Source organism: Phacochoerus africanus, chromosome 14 (assembly GCF_016906955.1).
Source record: "Phacochoerus africanus isolate WHEZ1 chromosome 14, ROS_Pafr_v1, whole genome shotgun sequence".
Lineage (NCBI taxonomy): Eukaryota > Metazoa > Chordata > Mammalia > Artiodactyla > Suidae > Phacochoerus > Phacochoerus africanus.
This window is the reverse complement of record NC_062557.1, coordinates 47166628-47190573: the sequence shown is the minus strand read 5'-3', so window position 1 is coordinate 47190573 and position 23946 is coordinate 47166628. Positions and strand designations below refer to the sequence as shown.

Below are 23946 nucleotides of genomic sequence, written 5' to 3'. Positions count from 1 at the left end.
CTGTCCATTGATGTCTGTGGGGTTTTAAAGTCTTCTACTATTATTGTATTATTGTCAATTTTTTCCTTTACGTTTGTTCATATTTGCTTTATATATTTAAGTGTTTCTGTATCGAGGGCTTATATGCTAATGAGTATAATATCCTCCTGTATTTATCCTGTTTTCATTTTATAATGCCTTTCTTTTGTTATAGCTGTTTTTTTTTTCTTTTTTTTCTTTTTAGGGCCACACCTGTGGCTGCTGGCCTATGCCACAGCCACAGCAACCCCAGATCTGAGCCTCATCTGTGACCTACACCACAGCTTGCACCAGTGCTGCCTCCTTTAGCCCACTGAGCAAGGCCAGGGATCGAACCCGCATCCTCATGGACACTAATCAGATTCCTAACCTGCTGAGCCACAACGTGAACTCCGATAGGTATGTACTTATTGCCATTTTATTACTTGTCTTCCAGTTGTTTTTGTAGTTCTTTTCTGTTCATTTCTTCTACTTTTTGTTTCTCCCATTGAGTTTTGATGATTTTCTTTTATCGTTTGCCAGTGTTCCTTTATTTGCATTTTGGTTTTTTTTTTTCTTTTTCTTTTTTGGCTGTCCCACGGCATATGGAGTTCCTGGGTCAGGGGTCAGAGGGAAGCCATAGCTGCAACCTGTGCTGCAGCTGCAGCAGTGCTAGATCCTTAACCCACTGTGCTTTTGTGCTGGGGATCAACCCTGCGTCCCAGCGTTCCAAACCTATAGCTGATCCTGTTGCACCAGATGGGGAACTCCTATTCGTGTTTTTTGTGTATCTTTTGTGTGTTTTTGATTTGTGGTTACCATGATTTTCATATATGTTGGCACATAAGCATGTCTACTTGCTTTAAACTGATAATCATTTAAATTCAAACATATTCTGAAAGATCCATATTTTCTAGCTCTCCTCCCCCACATTTTGTGCTTTTGATATCATATTTTACATCTTTATGCTTATCCCTTTCCCTGTGTATTATAGTTATAGTTGGTTTTATATATTTTTTAGAGTTGCTTTTATATATTTTTTCAAATCTAAATACTGGCTTATTTAAAGTGATCTTTAATCCTTACTAAATATTTGCCTTTCCTCTTGAAATTTTTCCCTTTTCTATAGATTCTTAATTTTTTTTTTCTGTTTAGAGAAGACCCTTCAACATTTCTTCTAGGGTAGGTTTTTTAGCATTGCTGTGAATTCTTTCAGTTTTTGCTTGTCTGAAGAATTCCTTTTCTTTTTTTGTCTTTTTAGGGCTGCACCTGTAGCATATGGAGGTTCCCAGGCTAGGGGTCAAATCGGAGCTGTAGCTGCTGTGGCCTATACCACAGCCACAGCAACGAGGGATCCACACTGTGTCTGTGACCTACACCACAGCTCACAGCAATGCTTGATCCTTAACCCACTGAGTGAGGCCAGGGATCAAACCTGCCTCCTCCGAGATACTAGCCAGATGTGTTTCCACTGAGCCACAATGGGAACTCCGAGAAATTCTTTATCTCTCCTTCTATTCTAAATGATAATCTTTTGGGGTAGAGTCTCCTAGGTTGTAGGATTTCCCTTTTGAATGTATTTTGCCATTCTCATCTGGCCTGCAAAGTAGAGAAATGAGCTGATAGCCTTATAGGGATACTCTTGTATATTACTCTGTTTTTCTCTTGCTGCCTTTTGAATTCTTTAATTTTTGCCATTTTATTTCATTTATTTATTTATTTCAAATAGTATTTATTTATTTATTTTTGCCACAGCCATGGCATGTGGAAGTTACTGGGCCAGGGATCAAACGTGTGCCACAGCAGTGACAATGCCAGATTCTTAACCTAATAGGCCTCCAGAGAACTCCCATACTTTTGCCATTTTAAGTATGATATGTCTTGGTGTGGGTCACTTTGTGTTCATTTTGGTTCCTGTTTTTTTTCCTTTTTGTCTTCTAGGGCTGCACCCGCAGCATATGGAGGTTCCCAGGCTAGGGGTCTAATCGAAGCTGTAGCTGCCAGCCTATGCCACAGCCACAGCAACTTGGGATCCCAGCTGCATCTTTTTTTTTTTTTTTTCAATTTTTAATTTTTTTATTTTTATTTTTTTTACAAACTAAAATACATATATTTAAACACAATTACATTCACACAGATTATTATATCATGGATCTTAAGAAACAGATTAAGTGACTCCCTCTGGAGAAGTGGAATGGAAAATATGCTGAGACAAATAGGAAATTTATTCTATACTTTATCCCATTTTGTATGGCTTTCATCTTTACTATTTAGTATTATCTATTACATTTCAATTTTTCCTTAAAAATTAGCATTATATTAAAATTGTGTATACTATGCAACTAAAATTTATAAAGAAGAAAGTCTTATATATCATTAAATATTTTATATAGCATAATAGAAAGAATAACTGGTAAGAATAACAAAAATAATACACCCTCTGAAAACAAGTAAAATATAAAATGCATAAATTGGTTAAAAAACAGTGTAACTATATAAATATGTCCTCACAATTTGTACATCTTATTGATTCTTCAATATAGGCATTACACCATTCTAGGTGATGTGATAAACAAGACATTATAGACCTTACATTGTACCATGGAGAGAAATGGTTATTAATAATACAATTGTAGAAATATATTATTTAATTGTACAGTTGCATTATTTAATTATAATTATCATAAATTCTTTGATGGAGAGGAAATCAGAATCAGTTCTGAGAAGACTTCAGCATTCCAAGAATGATGTCAAATGACCCCCTTCATGGTGGATTATGGACTTATTTACTATGAGATTCTTTGTGATTCAGAGATTCCTTGTTTGTGTATCAATTGTAGATTTTTGGTTTGCAGTTATTCTGAAGTTTTGATAAAAGAGTCTGTATGTATATGAGATTGTTTTAAGTTGTTGTTCTCTTAATTGCAAGTTCATCTCCAGTGTCCTGCATTTGTACCCACCTCTTCTCTTGATTTCTGATTTTGGTGGTATAATTGTTCATGGATGATTTTTTTTATCTTTACTGTATATATACCTTTACTGGTGAGCCTTGTCATTTGTGGAAATTTTTGTTTCCTGTTGCTGTCTTTCCTTTTCTGCCTAGAGAAGTTCCTTTAGTATTTGTTGTAAGGCTGGTTTAGTGTTGCTGAATTCTCTCAGCTTTTGCTTATCTGTGAAGGTTTTGATTTCTCCTTCAAATCTGAATGAGAGCCTTGCCAGGTAGAGTAATCTTGGTTGGAGGTTTTTTCCTTTCATCATTTTAAGTATATCATGCCACTCCCTTCTGGCCTGCAGAGTTTCTGCTGAAAAATCTGCTTATTGGGGTTCCCTTGTATGTTACTTGTCTCTATTCCCTAGCTGCTTTCAAGATTTTCTCTTTGTCTTTAATTTTGGTTAGTTTGATTAATAATATGTGTCTCGGTGTATTCTTCCTTGGGTTTATTTTGTATGGTACTCATTGTGCTTCCTGGATTTGAGTGAGTGGTTCCTTTTCCATGTGAGGGAAATTTTCGGCTATTATCTCTTGGAATATTTTTTCTGTCCCCTTCTCTCTCTCTTCTCCTTCTGGCACCCCTATAATACAGATGTTGTTGTGTTTAATGTTGTCCCAGAGTTCTCTGAGACTTCATTTGTTTTCAATCTTTTTTCTCTTTTCTGTTCTGCATCTGTAATTTCCACTAATCTGTCCTCCACCTCGCTTATTTGTTCTTCTGCCTCCTGTATTCTGCTGTTAGCTGCTTCTAGTGAATTTTATATTTCAGTTATTGTATTTTGCATCTCTTCTTGTTTAAGTTTTATATATATATATATTTTTGTCTTTGTTGTTATTGTTGTTGTTGTTGCTATTTCTTGGGCCGCTCCCGTGGCATATGGAGGTTCCCAGGCCAGGGGTCGAATCGGAGATGTAGCCACCGGCCTACGCCAGAGCCACAGCAACGCAGGATCCGAGCCGCGTCTGCAACCTACACCACAGCTCACGGCAACGCCGGATCATTAACCCACTGAGCAAGGGCAGGGATCGAACCCACAACCTCATGGTTCCTAGTCGGATTCGTTAACCACTGCGCCACAACGGGAACTCCTAAGTTTTATATCTTGTATCTCTTTGGTCAGTGTTTCCTGTAAGTTATCCATCTTTGCCTCCAGTTTATTTCCAGTGCCTTGCATCATCTTTAGCAGCAACAATCTAAAGTCTTTTTCCCGGAGGCTGAGAATCTCCTCACTGCTTAGCTGATTTTCTGGGGTTTTTCCTTTCTCCCTCATCTGAGTTACAAATTCTCTGTCTCTTCATTTTTATAGGTTTTTGGTGTGGTGACCTTTTTACAGATAATAGGGTTGTAGCCTCTCTTACTTCTGGTGTCTGCCCTCCTTGTGGCTGAAGTCTGAATGGGGGCTTGCTGTAGGCCTCCTGATGGGAGGGGCTGATGCCTGCCCACTGGTAGGTGGAGCTGATTTTAATCCCTCTGTTGGGTGGGGCTTAGTCTCTGGATGGGGTTAGAGGCAGCTGTGTGCCTGAGGGGTCTTTAGGTAGCCAGTTTACTGAGGGGTGGGGCTGTGATCCCACCTGGATTGTTGTTTGCCCTGGGGCTTCTCAGCCTGACTGACGGGTGGGGGCCAGATTTTCCCAAAATGGCCACCTCCAGAGAAAGGCACCCAGCTGCATCTTTGACTTACACCATAGCTCATGGCAACAATGGATCCTTAACCCACTGAGAGAGGCCAGGGATTGAACCCACAACCTCATGGTTCCCAGTGAGATCTGTTAACTACTGAGCCATGATGGGAACTCCACTTTGGGTTCATTTTGTGCTTTTGATACCTGGATATATTTATTTCCTTTTTCAGGTTTGAGAAGTTTTCAGCCATAATTGTCTTCAGGTAGTTTTTCTTTTTCTCATTTGTTTTTGTCTTTTTGCCTTTTCTAGGGCCACTCCTGCGGCATATGGAGGTTCCCAGGCTAGGGGTCGAATCGGAGCTGTAGCCACCAGCCTACGCCAGAGCCACAGCAACGTGGGATCTGAGCTGCGCCTGCGACCTACACCACAGCTCATGGCAACGCCAGATCGTTAACCCACTGAGCAAGGGCAGGGACCGAACCCGCAACCTCATGGTTCCTAGTCGGATTTGTTAACCACTGCACCACGATGGGAACTCCCAGTTTTTCTTTTTAATGGCCACATCTGTGGCGTATGGAAGTTTCTGGGCCAGGGTCTGAATCTGAGCCGTGTCCGTGACCTATGCCACAGATACAGCAATGCTGGATCCTTTAACCCACTGTGCTGGGCTGGGGATCAAACCCATGCCTCCATAGGGACCTAAGCCACTGTGGTTGGATTCTTAATCCACTGCACCACAGTGGGAATTCCTTCAAGTACATTTTTTATCCCCTTTTCTCTCTCTTCTTTTTCTGGAACCTGTGTAATGTGAATGTCGACACATTTTATATTATCCCATAGAGCACTATTTTGTTTTCTTTCTTTTCTTGTCTGCTCTTCTGATGGGGTGATTTCTATTATTCTATCCTCCATATCACTTATGCATTTTTCTGTATTATTTAGTCTATTTATTGCTCCTAGAATGTTTTTATCTCAAAGATTGAATTGGCAACTTTTGATTGGGTCTTTATAGTTTCCAGTTCCTTGTTAAAATGACTATGCTTAGATCGACTCTTCTTTAATTCGGGTAGCATTTTCATTACCAACTTTTTGAATTGTCTGTAGACTGATTATCTCTGTCTCATGATTTCTTCACGGGTTTTCTCTTGTTCTCTCAATCGAGAGTTGTTCTTCTGTGTTTTCATTTTACTTAACTTTCTCTCTATGAATTTAGATGGAGCTGTTACTTATTGTGGTCTTGAAGAGAAGTTTTTATGTGGCGGTGTCCCTAGGTAGACTGTGTGTTCCCAATATCTCTGATACGAGGATTGACTCTCATGTAGATGCCAGCCACGTGTCCTTAGGATGTGCTGGCTACTATCACCTTGATTGAGGGGACATGGCTGGCGTTGGAGGAGCCAAAGACTGCAGGCTGTGAGACGATTCCTCTCTGCTCACTGGCTGCAGTCACCCTCTTGGGTGGGATCTGCTCTAAGCTGCTGGAGTGGAAGCCCTGAGGGTTGGGCTGGAGCTGGCTCTGCTCCTGGCAAGTGTGTGTTTTTCCTGCTCCCTGCACTGGGACTTTTGCCCCAAAAGAGGGGAGTGCTGAAGTAAGTGGGGTTCCTGAGCTTACAGAAGTCGAGAGTGCTACTTATGTAGGTCTGTAGCTCTGCTCAGAATCAGGTCAAGGTGGTTTTTAGCTCCTGTTCTGGTGGCCCCAGGTCTGGCATAAGGTTGTGGCATGGAGTGGGTGGAGCTGGAGCATTTGCTTGGGGATCATGGCACTGTGGTTGCAGAAATCGAAGCGGCTGCACTGTCATCGGAAGTCTAGGCTGCTTCTACAGTGTTGTTTGAGTGAGTGCCAACAATGGCCACCCTTCCACCTAGACCACACCCTGGGCCCCTGGGCCACAAGTCTTTTCCCAGGATCTGGCTACCCTAGATTCAGGGCCAAGCGGTGGCATGGAGTGAGTGAGGCCAGGGTGTAACTCAGCTCAGGTTAGGGAGTGAGACAAGGTGACAGCTGCTAGGGCAGACCACTCTTCACGCTGTCTGGTGGCAAACTAGCACCACACACTCCTCACCAGTGCAGTCTAGGCTTCTGCAGCCTTTCTTGCTGTCCTCCAAGCAGCCAAGGTCCTCTGTGTAGGACCCCAGGACAGGGAGGCCTAGTGTGCCCTCAACCTACTCATTCCCCAGGGTGAGTGTCCACTTTCCTCTGAATTCCCTCCCAGGGGCACAGGTCCTAACCCAATGCTTTTCTTCCTGTCCTACTCGATTACCTGGGAATCTTTCTTGCAGTCTTGGTTGCACAGGAATTGTTCGGCTGGTTTCTGGTTAGTTTTTGGTGAGAATTATTCCACATGTAGATGTATTTTCTTTTTTCTTTTCTTTTTTTAAAATGGCTGCACCCATGGCATATAGAAGTTCCTGGGCCAGGGATTGAATCTGAGCTGCTACTGTGGCAATGCTGGATCCTTTTACCCACGGCACTGGGGCTGGGGATCTAACCTGGGCCTCCACAGCCGCCTGAGCTGCTACATTCGGATTCTTACCCCAAAGCAGGAACTCCTGCAGATGTATTTTGGTGTGGGGGGAAGTGAGCTCCACATCCTCTTACTCCATCATCTTGACCCCCCTCCCAGTCTTTCTCTCTTCCTCTCCTCTCCCTTCCTCTCCTCAGAGAGCCCTGGAGAAAGGAATGAGCACATACACAAGGTGATTTTGGTGAGAAGGACCATGAGGAAAAGAAAGCAGAGTCATGTGGGAGAAAAATGACTGAAGTTGTCAAAGCAAGACTCGCAAAGAGGTGACACTTGAGACCCAGATGATCAGACTGCATCAGGACCCCAGGCCGGTATCTTTGTTGAAAGCAGGATACAACTCTGGTCAACATAAGCAGAAAAGGAATGCGCTGGAAGGGTGTCCAGTAGTTCAGAGAATGGACAGGAGGCCTGGAAAATTAGGCCAGCCCAGAGGCCATTGCTCAGGGAGCCTGGTGGCCGGAACACTGACCAAAGTCCTGTCCCAGAGGGCTCTTGTTAGGACCCAGCTGCCACTGCTCTGAATACCGACCTCGAACCCCGGACCCACTGGCACAGCACCACCAGAAGGACGTCCAGACCTCATGACCCTGGACCACGTGTTCACAGGTGAGCTGGACCTAGCTCCCATCCGACAGGGTGAGAGCCAGTCTTTCTAAAGTCCTCCTTGATGCGGCCCCTGTTCCCCTGGGCCCTCCTCCACCGCCCCTCCTTCGCCCCCTTGCTCCACCCTGCCCTGCTCTCATTGGTCGCCTTGTGATGCCTGTCACCCCGAGAGCACCGCCCCCTCTAGGGGCCCGGGCGCTTCCCTCCACTTGGAACACTTTGCTTTCGGTCTCCTTCTTTCACCTCCTCCAAGTCTTAGCTCCAAAGTCACCAGCACTGGCGTCCCTCCTACCCCCCCCACCCCCCCAAGCTCCTCATTTAAGCTCGACCTGCCCTGCCCACATTGATGCCTTTCTGTCCTTTTTAGTTCTTGTCTTTTTGTAACATATCATTACTGTATTTACACTTTATCCAGTTTTTTTTAAGGGCTGCACCCACGGCATATGGAGGTTCCCAGGCTAGGGGTTGAATCGGAGCTACAGCTGCTGGCCTACACCAGAGCCACAGCCACGTGGGATTCGAGCGCGTCTGTGACCTACACCCCAGCTCACGGCAACGCCGGATCCTTCACCCACTGAGCGAGGCCAGGGATCAAACCGCATCCTCATGGTTACCACCTGGATTCATTTCCACTGAGCCACGACAGGAACGCCATATAGTTACTGATTATCAATTGTCTTGTTGACGAATCTGCCGCAGGTGCCTAGACCATAGAGTTAATGCTCCACAGCTGCTGGATGGGTGCCTAAATGATGGCACAGCCTGCTGATCCTGGCATAACAAAGTCTTGGGAGGCATGACTTGAATCCTGGTTCTGTCACTTACCAGCTGTGATTCGGCACAAGTATTATAACCCCTCTGAGATTTCATTTCCGCAGCTGTGACATGGGCACCTACCTCTCCTGGGTGCTTGGTGAAGAGGAAAGGAAACCATGCCCAGAATAAGCTCCACGTGTCAGCCTCTCATTCTTTCCTAGCCGCCCCTTCAAGCCTATTAACTGGAATCTCCCAAGTGCATGTGATCTCAATGAGCATTTACTTTGAATTATATGTCATTATAAATATTAACAAATAAGACTTAAAAAGGACACCTTCGGGTAGGTCAGACGAAAGTACAAAAATTGTGTGTGGGGCTGCAGGTGAAGGACGGTTTCTGCAGCCGGCACGTGAGAGCCAAACGGTGGGAAGCAGTGCACGAGTCTGCGCCGAAGACAGCCAGTCCATGCATGGGGAGGTTGTCTCGGTTGGCGAAGGAACAAAGGGAGGACATGCTCGGGCCAGGAGATGCAGTTCCTCGATCTCGCCACTAGAGGTCAGGAGGTTACCGCTTCAGGGTTGGAAGACGGGCCCTTGGGGGACGGGCTACTGGTGACAGTGGATGGGGCTGAGACTAGGCAGGGCGTGGGAGACGCATCTGGCGACTCCCTGGTGAAGGACACCTGCCTTTGGTGTGACTCTTTTGGATTGCTCTTGGCGTCAAATCCCTTGTCTTTGTGGGGCTGAGGGAGCAGAGGAAAGATGCCGGTTTGGGGTCAAAGGTGGAGCTGATATATTGCAGCTTCTCAAAGCAGTCTTTCTCTACCAGAGATACAATCTGCAAGGGGTCCTGAATAGTGCAGGGGTCCTAGTGAAGGTTCTGTCACTCCCTGGGAGGCCTTCTGCCCAAGCACCCCATCCTCCACCTGGGCGAGCTGTCCAGAAGCCCCACCTCCCAGCCTGACGCTGCCATCAGCTGGGACCATTTTTTAGGACCAAGTCTGCACTTGCACAGCCCAGGCCCGGAGAAGGCCTGGGGCTAGGTTCCCAGGGTCCTGGGTTCTTAGCCCGGCTGGGTCCTGTACAGGCCCCTTCTGCTTGTGGAGCCTGAGTTTCCCCATGTGTCTAATAAGGAAGCTGTACTGGGCGAGGCTCTAGGTAACCTTCTCAGTTTGCAGTCTGTCATTTCCATGTGTTTCTTACAGAGTCTGTGAGGCTCCTCTCTGCATGAGAGCCCTCAAAGGCAAGGCTAAGATTCTCAGAGTACACCCAGATACAAGGCCCCTCGACAACAGATCGTCTCCCACTTCGGGCCTTCAGAGCTTCCCCTTTCAGCTGTGTGGGAAAGAGGGACGCCTTGCCTCAGTCCCCCAGAGGAAGGCAGGGCCTGGCCCCCACGTTCGGAGGCTGGGGAAAAGCGGAGTTCCGGGGCCAGGCTGCGGGGACCTCCGTGGAAGCCCTAGGTGGTACAGGTCATTTCAGAGCCATCTGGAGGATGCGGCCGCAGGACAGGGTGCCGAGGCCCCCGCTCCTCCTTCCCCCACAGCACTTAGGGCTCAGCAGAGATGCTGAAGACTGGCTAACGGCCCAGGAGGGAGAGGACGGGGGAGGACCGTCCCCCAGGTAAGCGGAGGATGTGGCAGTCAGAAGACCTGAGCCTGAGTCCTGGTAGCCGGGGACTGTTGCAGCTGCAGGACCTTGGTAACTACTCGGCTTCTCTGAATCTGCTTCCTCATCGGTCACGGGGGTGGGGGGGGTGGGGGGTGACAATTAGACCCATTGCACAGGACTGTACCGAGTGGGGGTGGAGTCCTGTTTTCCCTGCAAACTGAAAAAGGGTGATGGGCACTTGGTGGGATTCAAATCATCGCCCAGGCCTCAGATGGTAATGTGCTTTGTGTCTGCAGCAGGAGGGCCAGCCCTGGCCCTGTGAGCCCGGCACCAGCGCTGGCGTGGGTGGGCAGCAGGCAGGGTGAGGCAGGCAGGCAGCTAGCAGGGCTTCCTGTGTGCAAGCCCAGCACCCCATTCCCCCTGAAGTGTGGTGTCTGGCGCTCTGGGCTGGGGGCGCGGCCGGGGCCATGGGCCCTGGTCTGCCCCAGTTGTGGCAGGACTGGAAGGCCTCGGGCAGGTCACTTTCCCTCTCTGGCTCCATTTCCCATCCGTGTAGTGATGGGTTGAACGTGGAAATTCCTGGGTTCTGTATTTGTCCATCTAGTGTTCCTGGAGACCCCTTGGTTGGCAGGAAACGTCTGGAGCTTCAGGCCTGGGCCCAAGATTCTGACGCCCTCAACTTTTTCCTGGTGACCCTGACCTGGGGTACAGGGTGGCTCTCTTGGCTCCTGGAGGGCAGAGGCAGCCCCAGAGGCTTTCCCAGCAACGAGCCCCTGGACTGTGTCTGGGTCCTCCTGGAAGGGACATCAGTAGGGCTAGGATGCACAGCAGCCCTGGGGGCCCCCTACTTCCCAACCCTGATCCCGGAAGGGCCCTGGGGCGGGGGCGGAGGGGAGAGGAGCATGAGGACAAGGAGGACGTCTCGATTCTTTTCATGCAAAGATCAAGGTGCTCTTTCTCTTTTGACCACAGCTGAGCTGATGCTTAAGCTAGGAGCGCTCAGAGGCAGGATCCACCCTCCAGCTTCCTCAGCAGGAGAGCGATCAAAGGTGAGAGCCGAGTCTGAGAACTGAACTTGCCCCTGCCCCAACATCAGTTTCATGACACTGTTTAAGCCAAAGCCCAGGTTGGCCTGGCAGCTAGGGATGGGGCGGGAGCAGGGCTGGGTGCCCCATGCCCCGCTGCTCTCCCTGGGAGAGAGAGAGAGAGAGACCCTGGCCTGAGTCCCTTTTCCATTGCTTGCTCTGCCCTTCCCCCTCAGGCTGCCTAGAAACCCCACCTACCCTTCAAGGCCTTGCTGAAGCATCACCTCTTTGGGGAAGCTGATCCTGCTCTCCCAGTAGAGCCAACAGAATCCATAGCCGTGCAGGTGGGTCAGGCCGGCCTTGGCATTCCTCGCCACCTCACTGTAAGGGTTTGCTTCCAAGTCCCTGACTAGACGGGATCTCCCTGGGGACAGCCCCAGGCACCTCCAGGAGCACTGGCCCCCGTTCACGGGGAGCTCCAGGACTTCCCCAGCCTCCTAGCTCTCGGGTCCTCTCTTTCCTACCCGCCCAGTCGCACCCAAGATGAACAAATGCTGTCAGGACCTCCTTTGGGGGATGAACTTGGGTCCGAGTCCTGTCCTGCCTTTGCCCAAAGTCTACCGCCCCTTGCCCTGGTGGCGCCCCTGCACCCCTGTCTCTTAGCCTGGGGTCCCCAGCGACTCCCTGCTGACTCTGGTAGGGTCCTTGTCCTCCGGATGGCCCCATCCACTCCCTCTGGGTGTGCTTAGGCTAAGGTCCTCTCCTCCCACCTTTGGCCTCTCCTGGGCCCCAGGGGGCCGAAAGCTGGCCCAGCTCTGCCCCCGCCGTCCCTTGGACGAGCTGGGCCCTCCATGGCCTCTGAGCAGGGGCTGCAGTGGCTCTGTGTCCGGGCAGGCGCCGTGGGAGCCCTTAGCGGCAGCTGAGGAAGCCCAGGGCCAGGCCGGCGCTGAGCCAGGTGGCGGGCAGGGGCGGGTGTGGCGGGTGGGCAGGCCGGGTCAGTCGCTGAGCACGGCCCCTGGGAGCTCGTTGGTGAGCGTGTGCCAGCGCTCGATTCTCTTGTCCTTGTTCTTCAGGCAGTCAAACCAGTGCTTCAGGCGCTCGCCCTTGGCATTGATGCCCAGAACCACGCCCCCTGCGGAGCAGGAGCCGAGGGTCAGGGGGACACCGTGTCCTCTGCCCCTCAGGGTCCCTCTGGAGCCAGTGCCCCTGACACCCCCTCCCCCAGATTGTGTGCTTGAGGCTGGACCGAGGTCTGACCGGCCACGCCACACCCTTGGACCCCACCCCCAGCTCCCAGTCAGGATCCTGCCCTCCTCTATCCGGGACGGCGGGAGCCGTGCCGGGGGCAGCACAGGGGCATGTGTTAGGTACCCGGCCCACCAGGAATTTAGGGCCCCAGGGGCTCAGAGTCCAGCCCAAGGGGCTGCGCATCCTCCCCTCCTCCCCCTGCTCCACCACAGACTGCTGTGTGATGCGGCCAGGCCTCCTTCCCTCTCTGGGCATGGGGGCAGAGAGGCGTATACCTCACCCTCTGTCACACGGGGGCAGGCTAGAGCATGTCTGTGGCCCCAGCTTTCCCCACAGGCCCCGAAGGCAGGACTCAGGGCCCTGCCCTTTGCTGAACCCAGCACGAGCCTGTTCCCAAACAGCTTTCTCATCGGGTCCTCTCACCAATGAAATCGTTGGATTTTCCAATGTCGTAATCCCAAACGGTGATCTCCAGGGTCTTCTTGGCCAGGTCCCCATGCTTAATCTCGTAACAGAATTCCTGGTGGCCCGAAGGGGAGTGTCAGGGCCAAGGCCGCAGGGCCTGGAGGCGGCCAGTGGCCAGGGCACAGGAGTGGACGGCGATGGTCTCCCACCCACTTCACCCACGCCCGTCGGAGGGCCAGCTGGGGTCCCCAGGGTGCCCTTCCCCCAACCCACCTGCCCCTTGGTCACTGAGGTCCCCAGCGTCTCCTTACTGCCAAGTCTTTGCACATGCGGCGGCCCTGGTGTGCATGCCCTCTCTTGGGTCTGCCTCTGGGGACCCCTCCCTTGGTGGAACCCTCTCTCCCAGCAGCCACCGGGGCCCTTCACCCTCTGGCAGCACCGTCTCTGCTGCCCCTCCCACCTCCCCACCTGCTGCCAGGTCCCCTCCCCACCAACATGGCTACAGTTCTGTCAATTCCAGGCCTCCCCTCGCCTCTAGCTGCACCACCTTGGCTGGGTACAGCCTGGCCTCACTTCTCTTCCCCCCACCCCCCGATAGCTGGGGGCTCGCCTGTCAGCCCCTCCCTGCCCCCCAGCTCCCTAGGGAAACGGGGTCCAGTCCCTCCAGGGCTCCCTGCCCTGGAGTGGGGGCAGGGGAGCGCTTTCCCGCAGCCTCATCCCTCGTACCTCGTTGAACTCCGGGTTCAGCGTTTTCTTCTTGACCGCTGTCTTATGCTTGGATTTCTTGTCCACATCTGGCTTCAGGTACCTGCAGTATAAGCCAGCGACAAGCAGAGGTGGGGAGACGCTCTAAGGACACACGGAGCCGGCAGGGCGTGGAACTGCTCTGTCCCCACAGATTCCCCAGCCTCCCGTTCGTCCTAGTTGTCGGACGTCCCCAGCTCTACTCTGTGACAAAGGTGAGTGGTCAGCGGCCATAGGAAAAGCCCGTGGCTCCTTCATCAGCCGGACCTTTGTTCACAGCCCGTTCCTGATGTCACAGAGTCCCCTCCGTCCCTCTCGGAAAGAGAACTTTCCTTATTTCTGCAAATCTAAGTTTCCCAAAGCTCACATTTCCCACCAGAAAAGCAGTTTTAGCAGAGTTCGTCCCTCGTTAGAGCGTTCCTTTTTTCATAGCAGATGACAGAGAATCCACAGGCCCTAAAATTCATCTTAAATATGAACCGTGGCGGTTTTCAGCATCATCCCTGCATTGTACAAGCAGCGCCACTACCGGACTGGGGCTCCGAGGAAGGAAAAAGGCCTTCCGGGCAATGAGCACAGGGCTTCCCGCAGGAAGAGGCCAGCTCCCTGCACAGGCATCGGCTGCCAGGCGCAGGGACTGGCCCAAGGTCCCACAGCTGCTCAGCACAGGGCCAGGCCCTCTTGACCTTTGCAAAGCTTCTCACCCTGTCCCTGCCTGGCCACTGGCGTGACAACTGCCCTGCCCCCTGCCGAGGGGGCTCTGGGCGTGAGGACCACATCCGTCACACCCACCACGAGCTTCCCAGCATGGAGGGGATCAGAGAACGTAGAAAGTGGTATCTTGGGAGTTCCCAGGGGTCCCATCTCCGGCGTTGCTGTGGTGTACAGGCTGGTGGCTGCAGCTCCAATTCGACCCCTAGGCCTGGGAACTTCCCTGTGCCATGGGTGCGACTCTAAAAAGACAACAACAAAAGAAACGGGTGTCGCACTGTCGCTTTCCTGGGCAAAAAAGTTGTGACTGTCATTACGTAATGACCTATATGGCTTCATTACAGGAAAGACTAGAAATTAAGCACTGACCGCGTGGGGGTGGGGAGAGGAGCGAAGACATGGTCTCTCCCGCAGCCTCAGAGAGCCGCCGGACCCCGCAACCACCCCGTGCACTTCGCCACCAGGGGACCTGGCGGACAGCCTTCCGCTCGGCCACGCAGGCCTACAGACCGCACTCCGGGCGCACTCGCCCAAGCATTAGGTTCCATGGAAGAAGCAAGCTAGAATCCCACTTCCTTTATGAGAAAGTCTGGAAAACGCAAACCTATGGCAACAGAAAACAGACCAGCCATGGCCTGGGGCCAGGGGACCTTTCTGGGGCAATTGTGTGGGTGTCTGAGCCGTGGTGGTGACCAGACTGCAGGTCCGTCTCCCTTCAAACGGGGAGAGACCTGCTGGATGGAAGTTATGCCTCAGTAAACCGGACTCTTTGCACAAGCTGGGGGGTTCCTTGACCCCCTGCCAGAGACAGTGAATTTCTTCCTTTCCTCACTAGCTTCCATGCGCTTCTAGACTCTGCTTGTTTTGCTTTGGAGGCCAAGGAGGAGGGATGGGGGGTCCTGCACTGTGGGGGCGTCTCTCAGCCCTGCCTTCGGAAGCCACTGGAAGGAAGTGGTCCCAGGCTCCCCACAGCTGCTGTCCATCCAGTGATTCCACTTGGCCCCTGCCAGGGGTTGGCCTGTGCCCTCATCCCCCTGCCTGAAGCCCCTTCCCACCTCAGCCTCCACTGCAGGGGGGCTTCCTGAGGGCGGCCTGGGCGGGGAGGGGCCCACCTGAGGCCTCTCACCCTCCCTCCCTGTCAGGACCCCCTCTAACCCTGGCCACTGACTCCCTACCAGTGCCACCTCTGGTCCCTTCTGCTCGCCTGAGGCCCTTAGAAGACACCAGGGGCTGCAGAAGGAAGGGGTTGCCCCTGCAGCACAGCAAAGGGGGCCTGAGCACCTGCCCCGGCATCTCGCCTGGGGAATTTTACTCAGATGTGGGGGTTCCTAGGCCGCTGGGGTCTCCCTCCGATAGCGGGGGCCACCCACAGAGCTGCCTGGCTTTGAAAAGCTATGCTGACCTGGCCTGTGCTGGAGGGTGGCTGTGGCTGCAGCTGGCCCAGCCGCTCCCACACTGGCGGGGGAGCCCAGGCGCGGGGGACCCTCTGTGGTGCCAGGCAAGACCCTGCGTTCTGGGTGACCCAGCATGGCACCCTGGAATGCCTGTCAACTTGGCAGGTGGGCACTGAGCCTAATTTTAAAATTTCACACCATTTTGACTTCAGGGCATATTTTCTTCCCTGAGAAAACACCAGCATCACAGAGACAAGTGGAGGCACTGGCCGTCCCCAGGGACCATTGCTACAGTCTCACACCGCGGGCTCCCCTCTGCAGTCTGCTTTGGGCTCTGCACGCTGGGCAGAGGGGCCACGTTAATTCATCGGGCCCTCAATTATTTACTTCAATTGCATAATGCTCCACATGGAATTACTCTGTTCCTCTGCTGATGAACACGGGGCTATGGCCAGCTTCTCGCGCTCACAAGCAATGCTGCAAAAGCAGCTTATGCCGGGCCCTGGGTCTCAGGACACAGGCCTGGCAGGGAAATGATGGGGCCGCAGGCGCAGACACCTCTCCAGGTCACCACGCATCCCTCACTTTCCTTCCACTGCCTTTAAGGGTCTGACTGTCTTCTGAGCTATCTCAGCATTTCCTCTCGCGGCGTCTCTGACCCACTGCAAATCATGGTTTCGTAAATGGGTGAGGTGGGGGCCCAACTCATCGCTTTTTAAGCAGAAAACCAGCAGGCTGCGTGATGGCCTTTGTCACCTGAGCCTCCTCACCATCCCCTGAGGCCAGGACCATCCCTGCTTCTGTATCTTAATGCCTCTGTCCCTTTCCCTGAGCAGAGACACCTCCTTTCTGCTGAGCCAAGGCCTCCCCCTCAAGACGAGCTCACTGTGAACGCAGACGAAGGGCCACCTTTGTTTGGGGGGAGCCCCCGAGCACAGACGGTGGTCACTGAGACCCCTGCTTTATCCCCCTCCGAACGGCCACTCAGAGCTAGGCTCCCAGCCTGTCCTGTGTTCTCAGCCCTGGGGTCACTGGGCGTGGCCCCCGAGTTAGCATCTCTCCCAAACGCGACCATGAGCCCCCACCTGGCAGGGCCGGGTGGACCCTTATCTGCCCCTGTGGCCCAGCATGGCACTGCCCACGTGTGCCCAGCCCTAAGTCCTGATGGAGCTCCCACGTGCTCTCCCGTCCCCTCCTCCAACCTGCTCACGGCCCCTCCTGGGCCCCCCACTCGCAGTGAGGCCTGAACCGGCCTGAACCAGCCGTCAGGAGATCACTGCTCTCCATGTCCCGGGGGAGCCGCTCGGCTTCTCGGGGGATCAGATTCCTCATCTGAGAAGTGGGTTTGGCCAGACTCGACGCCCAGAGCTCCCCGAGGAGCAGGGAAGACTGGACAGCCCTGTGGGCACAGCGCCCCCTGTGCTTCACACAACTACGTGCCACATGAGCTACTGATCCTGTCACCTGGACCTCCTGTCCCTTGAGGTGAGGAAGGAGCACGACGGAGGCGGCCGGCCTGGGCCGCACACTCACGTTTTCACGTAGGGGTCCGAGTAGCCGTTGGCGTCCATGGCGGCCAGGTGTGCGCAGCGCACGATGCCGACCAGCAGGCCCTGCTTCTGCGAGCTGTACTTGAGGGAGACGAGGATGCGGCCCCGCTCTTCCAGGGACTTGTCCTCCGACTTGTCCACCTGTGGGGCGAGAGAGCGGGCGGGCTGTCCCTCGGCTGTCCTCCCCCGCCCCCTCCAAATGGAGCCCGCTGGGTGGTGAGGGGTCATCCCCAGCCCCGGCCCCCTGGAAGCTGCTTCCTGGAGCCTCTGATCAGGGAGCAGGGGGAGCCCCTTGGGAGGACCCCGAAGACAGCTTGGCACAATCCCAATCCCAGGGGGTGCCAGGAGGCAAGTGGCGGTGGGGGAGCAAGGAGAGAGGTGGGCAAAGACTCCAGCCCCCTCCTCCTCCAGCAGCTGCCCAGACCTGACTCTTAGGCCTCACCGTGGCCTCCCCACCCCAGCCAGCCCCATGCTTCTCCGTTCCTCGCCCTCCTGAGGTCAACCCATTCACTCACCTGGAACCCCTTTCTTTTATCCTCTGTCCTCCCAGCCTGAGCCTCATGACCCCTGAGGGCCCCCCTCCCCAAGGCCTCTCTGCCAGTCTCCTCTCACATGCAGTCACTTGGCCCTTGACTGTCCTCTGCCTGGCACTAAAGCAGTGCCTCATGTGGCCCCTCGCAGGCAGGGGCTCCTGTGAGGTGAAGGAAGGCCCACCTTCCCCAACTCCCACACCCAGAGCAGACATGGCTAGTTGATCACCGAATTCACCCTGAGCTCAAACACAGCCTCAGTCAGCACCTTCTCCACACAGTGCTCAGAAGATCTAAGAAGACATTTTTCCAAAGAAGATATGCAGATGGCCAAAAGGCACGTGAAAAGATGTTCAACATCACTAATTATTAGAGAAATGCAAACCCAAACTACAATGTGGTATCACCTCACACCAGAGTGTCCATCACCAAAAAGCTACAAATAATAAATGCTGGAGAGGGCGGGGAGAAAAAGAAACTCTCCTACACTGTTGATGGGAATGTAAATTGGTGCAGTCACGATGGAAAACAGTGTGGGGGTTCCTCAAAGAAACAAAAATAGGGCTACCATATGATCCAGCAATCCTGCCCTGGGCATATTTCTAGAGAAAACCATAATTCAAAAAGATACATTCGGAGTTCCCACTGTGGCTCAGCGGAAATGAACCCAACTAGCATCCATGAGGATGCAGGTTTGATTCCTGGCCCTGCTCCAGCATTGCCATGAGCTGTGGTGTAGGTCACAGACATGGCTCAGATCCTGTGTTGCTGTGGCTGTGGTGTAGGTCAGCAGCTGTAGCTCCAATTTGACCCCTAGCCTGGGAACCTCCATATGCCGTGTGTGGGGCCCTAGCTCCGCCCCCCCACCCCAGATTATCATACTAAGGGAAGTAAGCCAGACAAATACCATATGGTATTGCTAATATGTGGAATCTAAAAAAACAATACAAATGAACTTATTTACCAAACAGACTCACATAGAAAACAAATTTGTAGTTACCCAAGGGGAAAGGCTAGGGAGGAATACAGTAGGAGATTGGGATTAACATATACATATTATTACATATAAAATAGATAACCAACAAAGACCTACTGCACATCACAGGGAACTATACTTGATATAATAATGGAAGAGAATGTTAAAAAAGTATATGTAGATATTCTTTCCATCCAATAGCAGCAGAATACACATTCTTCTCAAGTGCACATGGAATGTCCTCTAGGATAGATCACATTCTGGGTCACAAATCAAGCGCCTCAGTAAATTTAAGAAAATTGAAATCATATCAAATATCTTTTCTGACCACAATGCTATATGACTGGAAATCAACAACAAGGAAAAAACTGCAAAAAACACAAACATGTGGAGACTAAACAACATGTTACTAAACAACCAATGGATCACTGAAGAAATCAAAGAGGAAACTAAAACCACCTAGAAGCAAATGACAAGGAAAGACACAACAATTCAAAACCTCTGGGATGCAGCAAAAGCAGTTTTTAAAAAAAATTTTTTTATTTTTTCCATTATCGTTGATTTACAATGTTCTGTCTGGAAAAGCAGTTCTAAGAGGGAAGTTTATAGTAATACAAGCCTACCTCAGGAAAAGCTCAAATAAACAACCTAACTTTAAACCTAAAGCAATTAGAGAACAGACAAAACCCAAAGTTAGCAGGAGGAAAGAAAAAAAGATCAGAGCAGAAATAAATGAAGTAGAAATGAAGAAAACCATAGAAAAGATCAATGAAACTAAAAGCTGGTTCTTTGAAAAGATCAACAAAACTGACATCCTTAGCCAGACTCATCAAGAAAAAAAGAGAGGACTCAAAACAATACAATTAGAAATGAAAAAGAAGTTACAACAGACATCGCAGAAAACACAAAGCATCATAAGAGACTACTACAAGCAACTATATGCCAATAAAATGGACAACCTAGAAGAAATGGACAAATTCCTAGAAAAGTACAATCTTCTAAGACTAAACCAAGACAAAATAGAAAAGGTGAACGGACCAATCACAAGTACTGATATTGAAACTGTGATTTAAAAACTAACAAACAGAAGTCCAGAACCAGATGGCTTCACAGGCAAATTCTATCAAATATTTAGAGAAGAATTATCACCTATCCTTCTGAAACTATTCCAAAAAATTGCAAAGGAAGAAAAACTCCCAAACTCATTCTATGAGGCCACCATCACCCTGATATCAAAACCAGACAAAGATACCACAAAAAAATTAAGAACAAACAATCCCAAAATTTATATGAAACCATAAAAGACCCAGAATTGCTGAAGCAATACTAGGAATAAAAACCAAGCAGGCGGCATGACTCTCCCAGACTTCAGGCAATATTACAAAGCCACAGTAATCAAGACAGTGTGGTACTGGTACCAAAACAGATGTACAGACCAATGCGACAGAATAGAGAATCCAGAAATAAACCCAGACACCTATTGTCAATTAATCTTTGACAAAGGAGACAAGAATATAAAATGGGAAAAAGTCTTTTTAGCAAGTGGTGCTGGGAAAATTGGACAGCTGCATGTAAATCAATGAAACTGGAACACACCCTCACACCACGCACAAAAATAAACTCAAAATGGCTTAAAGACTTAAACGTAAGACAAGACACCATCAAACTCCTAGAAGAGAACACAGGCAAAACATTCTCTGACATCACCCTTACAAACATTTTCTCAGGTCAGTCTCCCAAGGCAACAGAAATAAAAGCAAAAATAAACCGATGGGACGTAATCGAACTGAGAAGTTTTGCATAGCAAAGGAAACCATAAAAAAAAAAAAAGACAACTTACAGAATAGGAGAAAATAGTTTCAAACAACGCAAATAACAGAGGATTAATCTTTAAAATATACAAACAACTTATACAACTCAACAGCAAAAAAAATCAAAAACCCAATTGAAAAATGGGCAGAAGGAGTTCCCGTCATGGCGCAGTAGTTAACGAATCCAACTAGGAACCATGAGGTTGCGGGTTCGATCCCTGCCCTTTCTCAGTGGGTTAATGATCCGGCGTTGCCGTGAGCTGTGGTGTAGGTTGCAGACGCGGCTCGGATCCCTCGTTGCTGTGGCTCTGGCGTAGGCTGGTGGCTACAGCTCCGATTTGACCCCTAGCCTGGGAACCTTCATATGCCACGGGAGTGGCCCAAGAAGTAGCAAAAAAGACCAAAAAAAAAAAAAAGAAAAATGGGCAGAAGACCTGAATAGACATTTTTCCAAAGAAGGTAAACAGATGCCAACAAGCACATGAAAAAATGTCCAACATCACTAATTATTATTAAAGAAATGCAAATCAAAACTACCATGAGGTACCACCTCACACCAGTCAGAATGGCCATCATTAATAAGTTCACAAATAGCAAATGCTGGAGAGGGTGTGGAGAAAAGGGAACCCTCCTGCACTGTTGGTGGGAATGTAAATTGGTACAACCACTACAGAAAACAGTATGGAGGTACCTCAGAAAACTAAATGTAGAACTACCATATGATCCAGCAATCCCACTCTTGGGCATATATCCAGACAAGACTTTGCTTGAAAAAGATACATGCACCCATATGTTCACTGCAGCATTGTTCACAATAGCCAAGACATGGAAACAACCTAAATATCCATTGACAGATGAATGGATTAAGAAGATACGGTGTAGGAGTTCCCATCGTGGCGCAGTGGTTAACGAATCCGACTAGGAACCATGAGGTTTCGGGTTCAATCCTTGCCCTTGCTCAGTGGGTTAACAATCCGGCATTGCTGTGAGCTGTGGTGTGGGTCGCAGACAAGGCTCAGATCCAGCGTTGCTGTGGCTCTGGCGTAGGCTGGCAACTGCAGCTCCAATTAGACCCCTAGCCTGGGAACCTCTATATGCCGCAGGAGCGGCCCAAGAAATGGCAAAAAAAAAAAAAAAAAAGAAGATATGGTGTAGATATATGCAGTGGAATACTACTCAGCCATCAAAAGAATTGATGCCATTTGCAGCAATGTGAATGGAACTAGAGACTTTCATACTAAGTGAAGTAAGTCAGAAGGAGAAAGACAAATACCATATGATATCACTTGTATCTGGAATCTAATATACAGCAAAATGAAAATTCCCACAGAAAAGAAACTCATGGACATGGAGAACAGACTTGTGGTTGCCAAGGGGGAAGGAGTGGGATATGCTGGGAATCTGGGGTTAATAGATGCAAACTATCGCCTTTGGAATACATAAGCAATGAGATCCTGATGTATGGCACAGGGAACTATATCTAGTCACTTATGATGGAGCATGATGGAGGATAATGTGAGAAAAAGAATGTATATGTGTATGTGTGACTGGGTCACTTTGCTGTACAGTAGAAAACTGACAGAACACTGTAAACCAGCTATAATGGAAAAAATAAAAATCATTTAAAGAAAAAAGAAAAAAAATTATAGGCCAATATCACTGATGAACATAGATGCAAAATCCTCAGCAAAATACTAGTAAACTAAACCCAGCATACATTAAAAGGTCTGTACAACACATGATCAAGTGGGATTTATCCCAGGGATGCAAGGATTTTTCAATATCAGCAAATCAATCAGTGTGATACACCACATTAACAAACTGAAGAATAAAAACCATATGATCCCCTCAATAGATGCCAAAAAAGCTTTTCAGAAAATCAAACACCCATTTCTGAGAAAAACCCTTCAGAAAGTGGGCGTAGAGGGAACCTACCTCAACATAATAAAGGCCATATATGACAAACCTACAGCTAACATCATTCTCAATGGTGAAAAGCTGAAAGAATTCCTGCTAAGATCAGGAACAAGACAAGGATGTCCACTCTTGCCACCAGTATTCAACACAGTTTTGGAAGTCCTAGCCATGGCAGTCAGAGAAGAAAAAGAAAGAAAATGAATCCAAATTGGAAAGGAAGAAGTAAAACTACCACTGTTTGTAGATGACATGATACTATACCTAGAAAATCCTAAAGAGGCTACCAGAAAACTGTTAGAGCTCATCCACGAATTTGGCAAAGTCGCAGGATACAAAATCAATACACAGAAATCGTCTGTATTTCTATATACTAACAATAAAGATCAGAAAGAGAAATTAGGGAAACAATCCCATTTACCATCACATCAAAAAGAATAAAATACCTAGGAACAAGGCTTCCTAAAGAGACAAAGGACCTGTACTCTGAAAACTATAAAATGTTGATGAAAGAAATCAATGATGCAAACAGATGGAAAGATATACCATGCTCTCGATCAATATTGTCAAAATGACTATACTGCCAGAGACAATCTACAGATTCAATGCAATCCCTATCCGATTACCAATGACATTTTTCACAGAACTAGAACAAAATATTTTAAAATTTGTTTGGAAGCATAAAAGACCCAGAATATCCAAAGCCATCCTGACAAAGAAAAATGGAGCTGGAGGAATCAGGTTCCCTGACCTCAGACTATACTACAAAGCTACAGTTATCAAAACTGTATGGTAATGGCACAAAAACAGAAATACAGATCAGTGGAACAGGATGGAAAGCCCAGAATTAAACCCATGCACCTACAATCAACTAATTTATGACAAAGGAGGCAAGAAAATACAATGGAAAAAAGACAGTCCCTTCAATAAGTGGTGCTGGGAAAACTGGACAGTCACATGTAAAAGAATGAAATTAGAACATTCCTTAGTACCATACACAAAAATAAACTCAAAATGAAATAAAGACCTAAATATAAGACCAGATACTATAAAACTCTTAGGGGAAAACATAGGCTGAACACTCTCTGACATAAGCCACAGCAACATCTTCTCAGAACCGCCTTCTACAGTAATGAAAATAAAAGCAAAAATAAACGAATGGTACCTAATTAAACTTAAAACTTTTTGCATAGCAAAGGAAATCCTAAACAAAATGAAAAGACAATCCACAGAATGGGAGAAAATATTTGCCAATGAAACGATGACAAGGGATTAATCTCCAAAACATATTAACATCTCCTGCAGATCAACACCAAAAAACAAACAACCAACCCCATCAAAAAAGGGACAGAAGATCTAAATAGACAATTCTCCAAAGCAGACATACAAATGGCCAAAAACACACAAAAAGATGTTCAACATCACTCATTATTAGAGAAATGCAAGTCAAAAACACTATGAGGTATCACCTTACACTAGCCAGAATGGCCATCATCAAAAAGTCTACAAACAATACCCTAAAAAGCAAAA

The 23946-nt window shown here is 49.2% G+C and overlaps 1 protein-coding gene and 1 long non-coding RNA gene across 4 annotated transcripts in view; one reads left to right on the top strand and one right to left on the bottom strand.

Moving 5' to 3' along the window:
• The first annotated feature begins 387 nt into the window (after window positions 1-387).
• Window positions 388-15056, top strand: LOC125115271 (uncharacterized). Of its 3 annotated transcripts, none has more exons than XR_007132015.1 (5): window positions 388-417; window positions 7276-7744; window positions 8881-11157; window positions 13591-13745; window positions 14586-15056. It is a non-coding gene; the product is annotated as an uncharacterized LOC125115271 (long non-coding RNA). The 3 variants fall into 3 exon arrangements; XR_007132017.1 differs by lacking the exon at window positions 388-417 and having other exon boundaries at window positions 7045-7744; window positions 8881-10198; window positions 11081-11157; XR_007132016.1 differs by lacking the exon at window positions 388-417 and adding an exon at window positions 11370-11477 and having other exon boundaries at window positions 7045-7744.
• Window positions 8759-23946, bottom strand: part of DOC2B (double C2 domain beta) — a 32010-nt gene continuing 16822 nt past the window's right edge. The window contains exons 6-9 of the mRNA XM_047759275.1: window positions 17169-17326; window positions 13513-13594; window positions 12805-12901; window positions 8759-12265 (exon numbers count right to left, since the gene is read on the bottom strand). Of these exons, the coding sequence (XP_047615231.1) occupies window positions 12129-12265; window positions 12805-12901; window positions 13513-13594; window positions 17169-17326 (474 nt within the window). The 3' untranslated portion in view covers window positions 8759-12128. The remainder of the gene's footprint in view (window positions 12266-12804; window positions 12902-13512; window positions 13595-17168; window positions 17327-23946) is intronic.